The sequence below is a fragment of the Trachypithecus francoisi genome, unplaced genomic scaffold (assembly GCF_009764315.1).
Source record: "Trachypithecus francoisi isolate TF-2019V2 unplaced genomic scaffold, Tfra_2.0 Lachesis_group10, whole genome shotgun sequence".
Classification (NCBI taxonomy): Eukaryota; Metazoa; Chordata; class Mammalia; order Primates; family Cercopithecidae; genus Trachypithecus; species Trachypithecus francoisi.
In genome coordinates, this window is record NW_022681455.1 from 36,251,306 (window position 1) to 36,268,784 (window position 17,479).

Below are 17,479 nucleotides of genomic sequence, written 5' to 3' on the forward strand. Positions count from 1 at the left end.
GGGGCTCCCAAAGTCAAACTTCTCTTACAATTTTACCCAGGGTTGATGCTAACATGTAAATAAACAGACAAGTGAATAAACAAAGGGGTGTTTATATAAGAAAAACAAATAAAAATGCTTGTGTAACACATCACACATACCACACAGCCTGAAGGAGCCCAGGAGGGGCATCTCTTTGGGGATGTCCTAAAGAGACAGGGTGGGCACCGTCCTCCTGGAGGGAGGCGGGCTTGGAAGCCCTTCACTGCCGTAGGAGCATGTTGGGGAGGGAGGTGTCCACCGATAACCATCACGGAGGTTTTGCAACTGAATGTTGCAGCTGAGGACTGGGCAGAGCCTGCCTCCGTGGGCATGGCCCTGTGTCGGGGAGCAGTGAATGCGCCCTGGTGTACCACGGATGGGCAGAGGGCTGAGGATCCTGTGCCTGAGATGAATCTAGCCAAGAAATGAAGCCAGCGGGGGTCTCACAGGATCAGGACCCTGCTCACACACCGGGGGGCCATCTGCATCTCATCCTGGGGCCCCTTTCCAACCTTTGGGGCTGCCTCCTGGCGGAGCTTAACAGGCCGAGGCAGCTTCCTGAGCAGCCTGAGGTTGCTCCAGCTGGGTAGAGACGGCCACATTCCAAGCTCCAGGGTGGCAGGGAAGCTGGGCAGGGAGTTCCTACAGGGAGCGGCAGCCCAGGCTCGGGCAGGCAAGCACTGAAGGGTGGTTCCTCCTGCCGCGGAAAGCCAGAGGCGGAGGAGATGGAAGAACAGGTGTTCAAGGGGGACCCGGATACCCCTCACTCCATCTCCTTCTCGGGCAGTGGATTCCTCTCCTTCTACCAGGCCGGGGCCGTGGATGCCCTGCGGGACCTGGCGCCCCGGATGCTGGAAACAGCCCACCGCTTCGCGGGGACATCGGCGGGTGCTGTCATTGCCGCCCTGGCCATCTGCGGGATTGAAATGGGTAAGGCCTGTGTTCTGGGTCCCCTGGGAAGTCTCTTGGGGGATTCCACAGAGACAGAAGGAGCCTGAGGGAGGCTGGGGATGCTTTCGGGGACAAAGCCAGGCCTGGGTGGCAGGAAGGGAAGGGAAGAGCTGGTTGGAGTAGGACAGCAGCAGCTGTGACATTTGAAGTTTGGGGTCTGCAAGTCCCCAGTCTCTGACCTGCAGGGTGAGCCTGGACCCCTGTCCCTCTCCCTCAGTGCCCTTACCTGTGAGATGCTCTGTCTCCCAGCGCCTGGGAGAGTGAAGGGCAGTATCTCCCTCAAACGTTGAACATGGTGCTGTCAGAAGCTACACCGCAGCACAGTCATACATTGGGGTTCAGTGTTGCTCCTGCCTGGCCTCTTTCAAAACGAAAATACCCTTGGGAGAGGCAACTCTTCAAATCTCTATCACCCTGATTGGAATGTATTGTCCACCATTTCCAGGTGGCTGGAAAGACAAACGCCCCGAGGCTGGAAGGGTAGACAGGAGAGAGTCCAGAGTGGGAGAAGCATAGGAAGGGGTGGGGAGAGAATATAGAAGCTCTCACTTCACCTTCTGCCCTGCTGGTCCAGGAGCCCCAGTGAGAAGGACTGCTACACTGCTCACCCAGAGAGAGAAACTGTCCCAGGCAGCAGATGCGTCTAGCAGCCCCGAGGAACAGGCCCAACAGCCTAGTGGGCTACCTTAGAGAGGCGTTTATTCATTTACGGAGCTCCTGTTCTAGACGGGGCCATGTTCCAGGCACTGAGGACAAAGTCCCTGCCCTTCTGGAGTAGAAATTCTAGAGAAAAAAACAGATAATAAACATCGAAACAAGGCATCTTCTAGGATAAAGTCGGGAAGTGACATGATCCACGAATAAAATTAAAGCAGGAAAGGGACTGAGAATAAAATGGAGACTATTTTAGGAAGGTGGTCAGGGAAGCCTTTCTGAGGAGGTGACATTCAAGCCTAGAGCTGGGTATGGTGAAAGAACAAGCTACTGGGAGCTCCTGAAAAGGAGAATTCCTGGTGAAGGAGCAGCCACAAAGCCTGTAGTGTGGAAAAGGTGGTGGGAGGTCAACATGGGCCAGGTCATGTGGCCTTAGTGGCAAGCTCTGATCTCACCTAAGAGAGGGAGCACAGGCGGCTGTGACAGCGGGTGGGGAGGGGCAGAGAGTGTGAGCTCCTCACGTGGGATCCCAGCTCTGTCATTTCATGATGCGTGCCCAAAGCAAGTAATTGAACGTTCTGCGCCTCTGTTTCTCTATCTAGAAAAGGGAGATCCTAGTCGCGCCTGGTTCCCAGCATTGTTATAGCACCCGTCTCCAGCCTTTCTGACACCAGGTACTGGTTTTGTGGAAGACGATTTTTCCACACACCAGGGTTGGTGGGGGATGGTTTCAGAATGATTCAAGCATATTGCATTTGTTGTGCAGTTTACTTCTATTATCATTACATTTTAATATATAATGAAATAATTATACAACTCACCATAAGGTAGAATCAGAGCCCTGAGCTTGTTTTCCTGCAAGTAGACAGTCCCACCTGAGGGTGACGGGAGCCAGTGACAGATCATCAGGCATTAGATTCTCATAAGGAGTGTGCAACCTAGATCCCTCCCATGCACAGTTCACTAGAGGGTTCACGCTCCTATGAGAATCTGGTGCCGCCACTGATCTGACAGGAGACGGAGCTCAGGCGGTAACGTGAGCAATGGGGAGCCACTGTAAATACAAATGAAGCTTCCCCTGCTGCTTACCTCCTGCTGTGCAGCCTGGTTCCTAACAGGCCACAGACCAGGGGCCATGGCCTGGGGATTGGGAACCCCTGGTTATAGGATTGGCTGAGCTAATATGAATCCCTGCTTGGAACAATACCTGGCACATGGCAAGTGTTCGGAATGTGGCAACCATCTGATTAGGCTTCTTAAGATCTCTGACCGATGGGCAGAGTGTGTTTGAGGGAGCAAGGTGGAAACTAGATGAGGGAAGAGATTGGGTTCAGGATGTGCTTTGAAAGTAGAGGCCGTGAGACTTGCTGGAGGGCTGGCTAGGCTGTGTGAGGGAGAGGCTGCAGACAATAGCCTCCTCCCAGCCCAAGCAGGGTACTTCCTGGCTGGGGACCTCTATGCTGTGTGGAAAGTCTTTATTTTATTTATTTATTTATTTATTTGTTTGTTTGTTTGTTTGTTTGTTTATTTTTGAGACGGAGTCTTGCTCTGTCACCCGGGCTGGAGTGCAGTGGCTGGATCTCAGCTCACTGCAAGCTCTGCCTCCTGGGTTTACGCCATTCTCCTGCCTCAGCCTCCGGAGTAGCTGGGACTACAGGCGCCCGCCACCTCGCCCGGCTAGTTTTTTGTATTTTTAGTATAGACGGGGTTTCACCGTGTTAGCCAGGATGGTCTCGATCTCCTGACCTTGTGATCCACCCATCTCGGCCTCCCAAAGTGCTGGGATTACAGGCTTGAGCCACCGCGCCCGGCCGAAAGTCTTTATTTTAAAGAATAATAGTAATGCCCATTCACTGAGTACCTCTAATATATAAGATTTTTTTTCTTTTTAATATCTCACAAGTAATAAACACATTTTTCTCACTGGACAAAATTCAAACAATGTGAAAATGTATAGAGTAAAAGTAGAAAGTAGAAAGAGGCCAGGCACGGTGGCTCATGCCTGTCATCCCGGCACTTTGGAAGGCTGAGACAGGTGAATCAGGAGTTCAAGACCAACCTAGCCAAATGGCGAAACCCCTTCTCTACTAAAAAAATACGAAAATTAGCCAGGTGTGGTGGTACACACCTGTAGTCCCAGCTACTCGGGAGGCTGAGGTGGGAGATTGCTGGAACCCCAGAGGCGGAGGTTGCAGTGAGATCGTGCTGCTACAATTAGGTAACAAAGCCAATTTAGGTAACAAAGCCAGACACTGTCTCAAATAAATAAATAAATACATAAATAAAGAGTAGAAAGAAAGCCTCCATTTGCCTGGGTGCCCCTAATTCCACCGTCCCTCCTTTAGCCAATGCTAAGGGCTAGGCATGGATCTTTCCAGATCTTTTTAACGCACAGTCTTCTGTGAATGTAGCCGTTAATGTCTCTTCCACAGTGAACTCCAGGCCTTCAGAATGGGGCTAGGGTGACAACCCCCACACTGTCCTGGAGTCACAGAATTCCTGCCTTGGAAACACCTGGTGCAGGGATTCTCCTTCCTTTTCCAGGCACCTGCGTTGCTCATCTGCTCCATTACTCTCACTCTTCTGTCTTTATGTCATCTTAAAATATAGCATCTGGGCGCAGTGGCTCATGCCTGTGATCCCAGTACTTTGAGAGGCCAAGACAGGAAGATTGTGTGGGTCCAGGAGTTCAAGACAAGCCTGGGTAATACAGGGAGACTCCATCGCAAAAAAAAAATTAAAAAATTAAAAAAAATAAATAATAAAAAAAAGAAGAAAAAGAAAGAAAGAAAGAAAAAAGACTTTTCAGAACTAATTTAACTCATTCAGTTTGATGAATACCACTGCAAGCCTACTTGGCCAGGCTGTGATGGTCATGGACGGCAGTGGTGGGAACTAAAACCTATAAAAAGGACATCAAGCAGTGGGGTGTAATCAAGGACTGGACTGTGGGCTGCTCATAATGATGGCAAAAGTCCAGGGAAGGGTGAGGGAGGTGTGTGTGGGACTCACTCTGTCCACTCAGCAGTATGTTTATGAGACTTGTCAGTGTCACTCCAGTCTAGTTCATTCACTCATTTTAACTGCCATACAATTTACTCTTAACTAGCACTTCCTTTATATCAGGCACCATTCTACCTCTGGCATATTAACTCATTCAGTCCTCACAACAGCCCTCCCAGGTGAAAACTGTTATGATCCCCATTTTACAGAGGAGGAAACTGAGTCACAGAAAATTTAAATAACTTGCCTACAGTCACACGGATAGCACTTGGTAAAGCTAGAATTTGAACCCAGTCTAGCCAGAGTCTACATTCTTATCCTTTAAATTGCCCTGCTTAACAATGCAATGTTAAGGGGTGCGGAGACAGGGTCGGGGAGTCTCTCTGAGCAGGTGGAATTTCCACACAGAACTGAAGTGGGTAAGAGAAGGAGCCCAAGAATATCTTGGGGACAGCATTCTATGTAAAGCAAAAGTCCCTTCGTTAGTTAGAAGCCGAAAAGGAACCAGGGCTAGGTCTCCGGTTTTTCTTCAAGTCTCTGTATTCCTATGCCACAGTACAGTTAGTCATTTTATTGATGGATATGACCAATTTCCTTGTTGTTACAACCATGCTTGTTTGTGTCTCCTATGCTCACATGGAATGTATATCATTCTAGGGTATTTGTGTCATTAACTTTGTTATTGACTTTGATAAGTTACTCTCCAAAGCAGTTGTACCAATTTAATCACAAGCAGCAGATATGAGTTCTAATTTCCCCACAATGTCACACTTGAAAATCTTATGCCAATCTAACAAATGTGAAATTGTATCTCATCTACTGTATTTAATCTACCTATTCTGATTGCTAGTGATGTTCAGCATCCCCACGTACTTATTGATCACTAGACGTTTCCTCTTCTGCAACTTGCCTGCTCACCACATTTCCCTGCTTTTTCCTACTGAGTTATCTTTTTTCTTTAATGTGTAGATGTTCTTTGTATTTTCTGTACACTTATCATTCACCAGTTATTCACAATGCACCTCTCTTTTCCCACTCTATTTCTTGTATTTTTATTTTGCTTTGATGTCTTTAGTTACTCAGATTTTAATTTTAATACTGTCAAATGTATCCATCTTTTCATCTTACAATTTGGGTTTTGTTTTGTTTTTGAGACTGGGTCTCATTCTCTCACCCACATCGGAGTGCAGTGGCACATTCATGGCTCACTGCAGCCTCGAACTCCCAGGCTCAAGTGATCCTCCTGCATCAGCCTCCTGAGTAGCTGGGACCACAGGTGCATGCCACCACGCCCGGCTAATTTTAAAAATTTTTTCGTAAAGTCAGGGTCTCACTATGTTGCCCAGGCTGGTCTTGAACTCCTGGGTTCAAGTGATCCTCCCTCCTCAGCCTTCCAAAGTGCAAGGGTTACAGGTGTAAACCACTGCACCTGGCCATCCTCTTATATAATATGTGTTATAAAATATCTTTATTACAATTATTTCTTCTACATTGTCTTTCAAAAGTTTTAAAGTTTTCATATTTAGGTTAATTCCTCAGGAATTCATTTTGTTGATGGTTGAGGTAGAGATCTAATTTTTAAATTGTTTTGCCATGTGATAGCCAATTAGAGGCTATCTCGACACTTACTTGAAATGCTGCATCTGGAATATTCAAGTGTCTCTTCTATTCTGTTGGCTCATTTGTCTATTTCTGTTTTAATCATTACAGTCTTATAATAAGGGGTTTGTCACCTATGACAAGCAATCTCCTCCTTTTCCTCCTCCTTTTTTCTTCTTCAAATATTGCCTCCATTATGTTTGGTCCTTTCCCTGCCCCATGTGAAAAGCTCTGCTGGGCTTTTGACTGAAATTCCATCTTCCCATTTATAAATACAGTTGATCTTTCTATTCTGGTCTTTTATTTGTCCTTCAGTAAAGATTTTGTGTGTTTTATTAGATTTATTTTTCCCTTGTAGTTTTATTTTTTATTGCTATGGGAAATGGGATCTTTTTTTTACCTATAGCATTTTCTTTCTTTTTTCTTTTGAGACAGAGTGTTGCTCTGTTGCCCAGGCTGGCATGCAGTGGTGTGATCTCAGCTCATTGCAATCTCTGCCTCCTGGGTTCAAGAGATTCTTCTGCCTCAGCCTCCTGAGTAACTGGGCTTACAGGCACCCCTCACCACACCCAGCTAATTTTTGTATTTTTAGTAGAGACAGGGTTTCACCATATTTGTCAGGCTGGTCGCGAACTCCTCACCTTAAGTAATCCACCCACCTTAGCCTCCCAAAGTGCTGGGATTACAGGCATGAGCCACCACACCCAGCTAGCATTTTCTGAGGCCCTCCTCAAGGTCATGTCCCTACATTTGTAGCCAGCTTGGGGCTTTTCTGTCCTGAGATCCTGTGTTTTTTTCCTGTGAAAGCTGAGGTGGCAGAGGTGCATCTTCTGGCATGTATGCCCAGTTTTGCGACCAGGCCAGTTCAAGTCACATGCAAATGTTTATAAAAGCACTTAACACAGTGCCTGGTTTTTACTAGAGAGGTGGTAACCTTCATTAATCCATTCATTCACCTAGGAGGGGTGGTCTCCGTGATTGCCACTGGGGGGTCCAGAGTTTCCAATCTTGTCAGAAGTGGGGTTGGAAACATGCCTTGAAGCTGCATTTGCATAATTTTGAAAAATAAAATGTTTCTTACTGAAGAATAGTGATTTGGCAGACTTAAAACCCTACTCCCACTTAAGCTACTTCTTGGCACTTTTCTCCCCATAAAAAACTGGCAAGCCAGTCTGTCCCTCCGTCCTTCCCTTCCTCCCTCCCTCCCTCCCCCTCTTCCTTCCTTCCTTCCTTCCTTCCTTCCTTCCTTCCTTCCTTCCTCCCTCCCTCCCTTCCTTCCTTCTGTGTTAGTTGAGCATATACTAGGCCCTGCAGAGGATGTGAAGATATAACACAAAATGAAACTCTGATCTTGCTACAAGGAACTTACAGTCCACTCAAACTTAAAGGCAGCTACCAAATAGTTATAATGCAAGAAAGTTCCAATTGAGCCTGGTGCGGTGGCTCACGCCTGTAATCCCAGCACTTTCGGAGGCCGAGGCGGGTGGATCACGAGGTCAGGAGGTCAAGACCATCCTGGCTAACACAGTGAAACCCCGTCTGTACCAAAAATACAAAAAATTAGCAGGGCATGGTGTCGGGTGCCTATAGTCCCAGCTACTTGGGAGGCTGAGGCAGGAGAATGGCTTGAACCCGGGAGGCAGAGCTTACAGTGAGCTGAGATCGCGCGCCACTGCACTGCAGCCTGGGTGACAGAGCAAGATTCCGTCTCAAAAAAAAAAAAGAAAAGAAAAAGAAAAAAAAGAAAGTTGCAATTGAATGTTAGAGAATTATAAGGCATAGGAGTGCAGAGGGATGGAGAAAACACTTCCAAACATGGAAGGCCTCATAGAAGTGGCATTTGGGCTAGTCTGTGCTTGAAAGGTGAGTAGAAGTTGGACAGGTAGAGACAGGTTGGGCAGGAACCAAGGCTTCCAGCAAAGACATAGCATGACAACACAACAAAGCCACGCAGTGGGGAAACGTGATGCCTCCAGAGCATGGTAAACAGTGCAAGTCAACTGACGTCGGGAATTGAAAGGTGTAGCCTCTCCTGTGGTCCAAGTGCCCCCTGCCATGTCTGCACTCCAGCTAGTCGGAAAGGGAAAAGGGAAGGGCACAGTCCTTTAGAGCAGGACTTGGAGGTGACACACGTCCTGTCAGCTACATCCCATGGATTGGAATTTAGTCACATGGTCACACCTGACTGCAAGAGAACTTAGGAAATGTAGACTTTATTTTGGGAGGCCATGTGGCCAGCTAAAAATCAGAGGTTCAGTTACGAAAGAAGGGGAAAATGGGTATTGGGGACAACTAGCAGTCTGCGTTGCAACAACCATAATCAATGGCATGAGGATCCTGGAGAAACTCTGCCCCTGCCTGAGACCAAGACCATGACTTCATAATCACAAAGTTGGCCAGGTGCCGTGGCTCGTGCCTGTGAGCCCAGAATTTTGGGAGGCTGAGGTGGGAGAATTGCTTAGGGCCAAGAGTTTGAGGCCAGCCTGGGCAACAAAGCGAGACCCTGTTTCTACAAAAAGTAAAATAATTAGCCAGGTGTGGTGGCTTATCCCTACAGTCCTACCTACTCAGGAGGCTGAGGTGGGAGGATCCCTTGAGCCCAGGAGTCTGAGGCTGCAATGAACTACAATTGTGCCACACTGCACTCCACCCTGGGCGACAGAGTGAGACCATGTCTCTAAAAACAAACAAACAAACAAACAATCACAAAGTCAAGTCCAGTTTGTTGTCTGGGAAAAGGCTCAGCTCTGGCCCACCAGCAGCTGCCCTTCTGGCAGTGGGAGCATGAGAGCTTCGGTCTTGCAGCAAGGGGCCTGGGCAGTGTACCATGGCACCTACTGTGTCCCCTGCCTAGAATGACCCTCTGCCCCCCTTTCAGAGAGAAAACCTTCTCCCCAGGCACCATCCCATTTTACCCCACTCCATCTCTCTTTTCCATGATGTCCAGTTTGCCCATAAAATCTGTCCACCTATTCTAGCATTTGATGTTGTACAGTCTTAACTGTTACAGATACGGTGTCTCATTTCATCAGCTAGGTTGGTTGAGCAATCTGAGATCTTGTGGGTCCTATGGCTCCCACAAACTGCTCATAAAACAAAAGCTCCTTGATAAACTCCTGGTGTTTGCTGGCTATTGGCCAGTGTGACACTGAATGTGTCTTTGCAATTTGTATTTTATAGTTTCCCTGGCTCTTGGATGATATTCTGTAGTTACGGATATGGATAATGCTAGGATATTACAGTGTCAAGGTCAGCAAGTCCAACTCCCTCATTTTACAGGTAATTGTATTTAGACCCTGGGAGAGAAAGTGACTAGTTGGAGACAGACCTCACTTAGGTCACTAGTTTCCAAACTGTGTTCCAGGGATCCGTAGGGTTGTGCAGATGGGGAGGAAAAGCAGGGGAGAGACACATTGGAAGCCCTGGCTGCACTAGTACAGCCCTGCTGTTGTCCATCTCATACATGGGGGATCTTTCTAAAATTATATTTGAAGAAAATCTTTCAGTAATTTCTTTTAAAGTTTGAGAATCACTGTTTGAGCCTGGTTCCCACAAGATGCAGACAAGGAGGTTGAGGATCAGATTTTGGCTGAATTATGGTGATGAAATAGATGATTCATTCGCTCATTCATTCTAGGTCCTGGGGATCTGGCAGTGAACAAAGTGGATGTTCACCCTCATGAAACTGACATTCTCTTGGTGAAATTAAACCGTAGAAAATTAAACATATAAAAAAGGCCAGCATGCGTGCTCAAAGGAGAAGATAAAGCAGGGAAAGGATGGGCGAGTGACACAAGGGCACAGTGTGGGGTGGGCTGGCCTGTGAAGGCCCCTCTGAGGTGGAGGAAGCTAGGAGAGAGCCACGTGCACTGAGGCGAAAGAGTTCCAGGCTGAGGCCGGGCGCGGTGGCTCAAGCCTGTAATCCCAGCACTTTGGGAGGCCGAGACGGGCGGATCACGAGGTCAGGAGATGGAGACCATCCTGGCTAACACGGTGAAACCCCATCTCTACTAAAAAATACAAAAATCTAGCCGGGCGAGGTGGCGGGCGCCTGTAGTCCCAGCTACTCGGGAGGCTGAGGCAGGAGAATGGCGTAAACGCAGGAGGCGGAGCTTGCAGTGAGCTGAGATCCGGCCACTGCACTCCAGCCCCGGCGACAGAGCGAGACTCCAAGGGATCTTGCAAAACACATGAGAGATCCAGAGGAGCCGTATGTTTTGCCCCCTGCCCCGCAAATGTGTGCACAACAGGACCCAGCACAACTGTTCCCGTGGAGACAGAGCACTGGAGAAGTATTTTGATCGGCCTCCCACACGCAGGCCAGTGCTACCTTTGGCAGCTCCTGCCTGTCCAATAACTGAAATTCTCCTGGGGTCCTGGAGCTGAGGCTGGCTGGTTATAGTCATTGATAGGTGGCTCAAGGTGTATTCTGGTCCACTGGGACTGGCACTGGGCTTCCTCTGTGAGAACCTCGCTTTAGTAACTCCTTTCCTTGGTCACTCATGCACCCGTCTTTGTCACTCAGTTGAGGAATGAGACATGGTCAGGATTGGTGGAGAATACAGTTCCCAGGAAGGAGGAGGGCTGGGGCTGAACTTCCAACTCTGCCCCTGAGTTCCGTGGGTTTTTGGCTGGCCAGGGACCCATCTTGCCCTTGGTTTTGCCATCTGTAACTTGGATAATTGGAAACACATCCCTTGGACATTATGGTGAAAGACAAAAGAAGTCATGGATGCATTCCTGGCCCAGTGCTTGGCAAATATTAGTCACAAAATAAGTCTTTGAAGAATGAATATTGAATGAATGGATGAATACGTGAAAATAAAATTACCTTGAAATAGAAAAGCATAGATAAAGCAGCACTTTCCAAACTCAAGAATGTCCCAGAGAACGAATTAAATTTTATTAAAACAAACAGGCCGGGTGTGGTGGCTCACGCCTGTAATCCCAGCACTTTGGGAGACAGAGGCGGGCGGATCATGAGTTCAGGAGATCAAGACCATCCTAGCCAACATGGTGAAACCCCGTCTCTACTAAAATCCAAAAATTAGCATGGTGGCATGTGTCTGTAGTCCTAGCTACTCGGGAGGCTGAGGCAGGAGAAATGCTTGAACCCGGGAGGCAGAGGGTGCAGTGGTACCAATCCAGCCTGGTGATACAGTGAGACTCCGTCTCAAAAAGAAAAAAACAAAAAACAAACAAAAACAAAGATGACTGGAATCCAGCCTGGTCTGAGCAGTGTTTTCCATGGTAATCGTGAGCTCATCTGCACAAGGACTTGGTTTTTCTGCGGGAATTCTGTGTGGCCCCAGCAGTGGAAGGACCCATCTCAGCTAGTCTGCACTGGCTCTGGCCAAACACCCTAGGATTGTTGCTGACTTGGGAACACTTTTCATGTTAATTACTCTGTAGGTTGTATCAATTCAAGCTCTAAACCATATGTAATACAGATTTGGGTCTTCCATTTTTATGGGAGACTGTGTTTTTTCACCCAGATCCCTGTGCAGACACAAGCCACTGGCACCTTGCAATACCCCAGGCAGCCTTTGGAGGGTCCTAGCTTTAAGCAGAGGTCTCAGTTCACCCAGCCCAAGAATGCAGTCCCTGTCCCTGCCAGTTTCTGGTCTGGTAACAGTCCCCGCAGTTACCACATCATCAGTTTTCCTTCTCATGTCACTGACTTTCAGTTCCCTCTTCATTTCTTCCTTTCTCGTGAGTTCAACCATGTCTTACAACTTTGTTTTATATTTTATTTAATATTGCGTTTTTTATTGTTATAGTTGTTGTTTTTGTTGTTTGCGACAGGGTCTCTCTCTGTCACCTAGGCTGGAGTGCAGAGGTGCCATCATAGCTCACTGTAACCTCGAATTCCTGGGCTCAAGCGATCCTCCTGCTTCAGCCTCCTGAGTAGTTGGGACTAGAAGCACGTGCCACCATGTCTGGCTAATTTTTTAATTTTTTTGTAGAGACAGGGTCTCACTATGTTACCCACACTGGTCTTGAACTCCTGGCCTCAATCGATCTGCCTGCCTCTGGCTCCCACAGTGCTGGGATTACAGGCATGAGCCAAAGCACCTGATCTCTTGTTTCTGAAGCTGGAGAGGTTCCTCTTTAGCTCAGCCCACCATACTACTGGAGCTGGAAGTTCCTTAAGACCTGAACGAGAACCTCCATTTTTTCCTGTTGCAGGTGTGTAGGTGAGTGTGCGTGGGTGTGTACGTGTATATGTTGCCCAGATGTAACTTGGATTTCAGTCCTGGCTGCTGGGTACACTTTCAGAATAATCACTCCAAAAATTAGTTATCTGAGATGGCAGTGTTTTCTCTAAAAAGGTATTCTGCTCAAATTCACATCCTAGTGTCTTTTGAATAACAGCTATTTACCAAGCACTTAGAATGTGCCAGGTCCCGTGCTAAGTGCTTCATATGCATCATTTACTCTAATCCCCTCACAACCCTATGAAGCAGATACTATATTTATATTCACTTTACAAATGAGGAAACAGGGATTTAGAGAGATTAGATGATTTTCCCAGGTTTATACAACAGAGCCAAGACTGGTATTTCTCTAAATGTCTACATTCTACATCCTCTCTAATCATGATTTCAGAAATTGCTTTGCAAGCAACATGACAACTTTCTTGCTACACTCCATGGGTCAAGCAATTATTTATACATTGGTTAAGAAAGTGAGATCAGGCCGGGTGCAGTGGCTCATGCCTGTAATCCCAGCACTTTGGGAGGCCAAGGCAAGTGGATCACCTGAGGTCAGGAGTTTGAGACTAGCCTGGCCAACATGGTGAAACCCTGTCTCTACTAAAAATACAAAAAATTAGCCAGGCGTAGTGGCAGGCACCTATAATCCCAGCTACTCAGGAGGCTGAGGCAGGAGAATCACTTGAACCCAGGAGGTGGGGAGGTTGCAGTGAGCCGAAATCGTGCCATTGCCCTCCAGCCTGGGCAATAAAAGCAAAACTCTGTTTCAAAAAAAAAAAAAGAAAAAAGAAAGAAAATGAGATCGAATGGCATGACAAATACAAAAGGACTTTTTATACAATATTATGGAGATGGTGTCATTGTGTAGTTGTTGTTGTAACTCCCACTACCATGTTGGACCCAGTATCTTCCATCTCACTCAAAGGAACTTATGCTTTACATGTTTAAACCTCTCCATCCAAATGGGTAAAGATTCATTTCCCCCAAACAATCCCTTGGACTTTTTAGTAGAAGAACATTGAATGGAAGATCTGGTAAAGCTCTGAATGTGTTCGTTACACAGTAGGAACATCTATTTGGAAAACAACTCACGTAGGTGACATATGTTAATCCATCCCCCTGGTATCAGAAGGTGCTAACTGAGCTCCTGTGAGTGCAAGACACTGTATCCCCAACAGCCTTGCTTGATCTGTGTGTATGTGTGTGTGTTATTTAATTTAATTTTTTTGAGACAAGAATCTAGCTCTGTTGCCCAGGCTGGAGTACAGTGGCAAGATCTCAGCTCACTGCAACCTCCACCTCCCAGGTTCAAGCAATTCTCCTCCCTCAGCCTTCTAAGTAGCTGGGATTACAAGCGCCCACCACCACGCCCGGCTAATTTTTGTATTTTTAGTAGAGACGTGGTTTCACCATCTTGGCCAGGCTGGTCTTGAACCCCAACCTCGTGATCCGCCTGCCTTGGCCTCCCAAAGTGCTGGGATTACAGGCGTGAGCCACTGCACCTGATTTGATCTGTTTTATTTTGTTTTGTTTTTGAGACGGAGTCTGGCTCTATCGCCCAGGCTGGAGTGCAGTGGTGTACTCTCCACTCACTGCAAGCTCCGCGCCCCGGGTTCACGCCATTCTCCTGCCTCAGCCTCCCATGGAGCTGGGACTACAGGTGCCCGCCACCGTGCCCGGCTAATTTTTTGTATTTGTTTTTTTTAGTAGAGACGGGGTTTCACAGTGTTAGCCAGGATGGTCGATCTGTGTTTTTAAAATTTTTAATAATAAACTTTTTATTTTGGAATAATGTCAGCTTCACAGAAAAGTCGCTAAAATAGTACAAAGTTCTGCATATCCTTCACCCAGTCTCCCCTAGTGTTAACATCTTACATAACCATGGTCCATTTGCCAACACTAAGACATTAATATCGGTACATTCCTATTAACTATACTGCAGACTTACTAGAATGTCACCAGTTTTTCTACTAATGTCTCTTTTCTGTCCCAGAATCCAATCCAGGATTCCACACTGCATTTGGTGGATCCATTTTTAAACCCACTCACTTAGTATTAAAATAGCATTGTTTTATTTGCTTCACTTTGGGCTCAAATTCAAGAAAGACAGTTGAGCTCTTTTTCCAGTTCTAGGGGGAAGACGGCCAAACAAATGGTAAATAAACCTCCAGACTTTTTTGGTTCCCCTGAGTTAGGAGTTCACCCTTGAATCCTGTGGGTAACCCAACTCTGTAATCATGAAATCAGCACGTAAGGAAGAATCTCCTCAGTTGGGCGTGATGGTGCACCTGTAGCCCCAGCTACTCAGGAGGCTGAGGCAGGAGGATCACTTGAGCCTAGGAGTTCAAGTCCAGCCTGGGCAATGTAGTGAGACCCTATCTCTAAAAAAAATTAAGAAAGAAAAAACAGAAAAAGAGAGAATCTCCTGCTATGCCCTAACTCAGAGTCTAGTATGCATCCCTATGGGAGCACAAGTTAGAAGCAGGGTTGATAGAGCACACTGCCTGTGGTTTGCCCCGTCAGACCTGAAGTCCAGCTGAGTCTTAAGACTAGGGGGTGACTCAGTTCACAGCTGTGGCATCATCCCAGTGTCGCCTTGGTAGTGCAGGGAGAATCTATAGGGCAGGAGAGGCCACAGCCTAGATGGGAGGCAGTATTAATTCCTACCTTGGAGCAGGATCCCAAAAGGACTTCTGGGTCCACCAAAGAAAACAGAGAAAAGAGCAGGGGTAATGGCCCTGAATACATGATCATTTCCAGGAAACTTTCTAGATGCATTCCCTGTCTGCCTGTTTCACCTCAGAGTGATCAGTAAGAACCTGCAGTGGGATGTTGGAGGTTGTGCCTGAATTCTGGGGGGAAAAACTCATAGTGGGGTGAGGGCTGAGGCCCCAGGCCCTCTACCTGAGGGCAAGCAAAGAGTTCTGTGGATACCTTGCTAGGAGCACAGGTGATGAATCAGCGGAAGACACTTCTGTTTCCATGACAACCGGATATAAGCCAGTCTGAACTTTTAAATCCAATTCTTTAGTAAACTCTTAGGGTTAGAAGAAGGTCTATGTGGAGGATTGTTATTATCCATTAAAAACATTGTTTGGTTTGGTTTGGTTTGAAGTGCTAAATAGGTCAGAGTTGTTTTGCTGTTGGTGAAAGCCTATAATGCATTCAGGACAGAGAGAAAAATGTGAGTTTTCACATACATTCTTGTTCTATTTCTGCAAACAGAAATTGTGTGACCTAGGTCCCAGGGTATGTCCCTCCTTTATCCATCCATCCATCTAACCAACCATCCAACCATCCATCCACTCATCCATCCATCCGGCCGATATTTATTGAGCCTCACCTTTTTCCTGGGCAGGATTTCTTACCTGTAAAATGTGAGAATTCGTTGGGACTCCTATTTCTGACCTAGGATCCCAGAATCTTAGGAGTCTCAGGGCAGTGTTTTGGGGGCTACCTTCCTAGGGAGGGTGGGGTGATGGGACAGAGTCTCAGAACAGCCTCAACCCAGAACAGCCACGTTTTTTGTTGTTTTATATATTGAGTTTCCACTTAAGATTTCTTTTGAACAAAGGCTCCCTAACTGAAAACTCACTGCCCCAAAGGGTCTCTGTAAACCTTCCAGTAGTGGCACTGTAGCTTCAAGCCAAACTGTTTTTCAATCAATACCCCTGCAGTGTAGGGCATAGAAATAAAATGGTAAATAAACCAGGGTCACTGCTCCTCGGAGGTTTGCTGTCACTGTGAAAATAAACTGAGATAATAGGTGGGAAAGCCCGCTTAGGGAAATGATTGTTGTTAAGATGATAACAATTATTATTATTACGTTGGGGTCGGGTATTCAAGATATACCCACAGGAAAATGCAGATTACAATTCAGTCTGCAATTAGGGACAAGATAGGAGCAGCCAGTTCTCAGGTGCTCCATGCTGGGATTCTGAGCATTCGTCGGCGCCTCCCCAGGGGCTGCTGCGCCCCCTGCTCCCCGCGCGCCCACCACGCACGCTGCTCTGGGAGCAAGGCCAGCGGCGGCGCCTGGCAGTGATTGGCTGAACCGGAGGTTGTTGCTAGGCTACCAGTGTGCCCTGAGCCTGGGGCCCCGCAGTCCCATCCTCTGTGGCGGATCCATCCCTCACTGCAGACCTAATTGCGGCCCCCTGTGAACGGCATCCTCAGCAGCTTAAATTATCAGCCCCAAGAGCCCGTCTTTCTATGATTTTTCATTTAGCAAGAGGCCACATGGAGATGGGGAAGAGAAGCTTTCTGTTTTCATCCTCTGGGTCATCTTGAATAGCGACTTCTCTCTCTGGGCCTCAATATCCCGCTTCAGGTCTAGAGTTCGTTCATTTATCCATTATTCATGCCTGCGTGCATGTTTCTTAAGTGCCGACCGTATTCCAGGCACTATATTGAGTGCTAGAGACAATGGAATGAACAAGACAGAGACCATCCTTGCCCTCGTGTAGGGGGGAGCATTATCCACCTAAACAAATAAACACATGTACAATTATCCCTTTTCTTCCCCTTTGATGATTTTTCTAGCCCTTCATTCCCCCTACCATATCTGTAGGATCCCCCAAGTTGACAGGAGAGGGAGTGTTCTCCCAGTCAGGCCTACACTATTCTGAAACTGGGGCGCACCCTCTCGCTCCACGCTCGTATTTTGCTCTTGTGATTCCACACTTGAGCCTGACCACAGCTTGATAAGGATGTGGGGGCCGGGATCACTCTCTTCTGTTCAGATGAGTAGGCTGAGAGTCCAAAACATCCAAATGCCTTGTCACATAAGGAATGATTGCCATACCCAATGTTTGAGCATTTACTGTATGCAGGCACTTTAAAAGCTGTCTGCCTCTTCATAATCCAGTAAGGTAGGTATTCTTAGACTAATTTTACAGGCAACAAAGTTGAGGATGAAAGATGTTATTTAAGTGGCCAGTGATGATCTAGATAGCATGTGGTGAAGCTGGGATTTGAACCAAATCTGCCTAGCTCCAAAGCCTAAGCTCTTTCCAAGAAATGGATGTGGTCACGGA

At 47.1% G+C, this 17,479-nt stretch overlaps 1 protein-coding gene across 2 annotated transcripts in view; it reads left to right on the forward strand.

Moving 5' to 3' along the window:
- Nucleotides 1-286: 286 nt before the first annotated feature.
- PNPLA1 (patatin like phospholipase domain containing 1) overlaps nucleotides 287-17,479 on the forward strand; it is a 44,682-nt gene continuing 27,489 nt past the window's right edge. For both annotated transcript variants that reach the window (XM_033216965.1, XM_033216966.1), the window contains exon 1: nucleotides 287-951. In XM_033216965.1, the coding sequence (XP_033072856.1) occupies nucleotides 747-951 (205 nt within the window). In that variant the 5' untranslated portion in view covers nucleotides 287-746. The remainder of the gene's footprint in view (nucleotides 952-17,479) is intronic.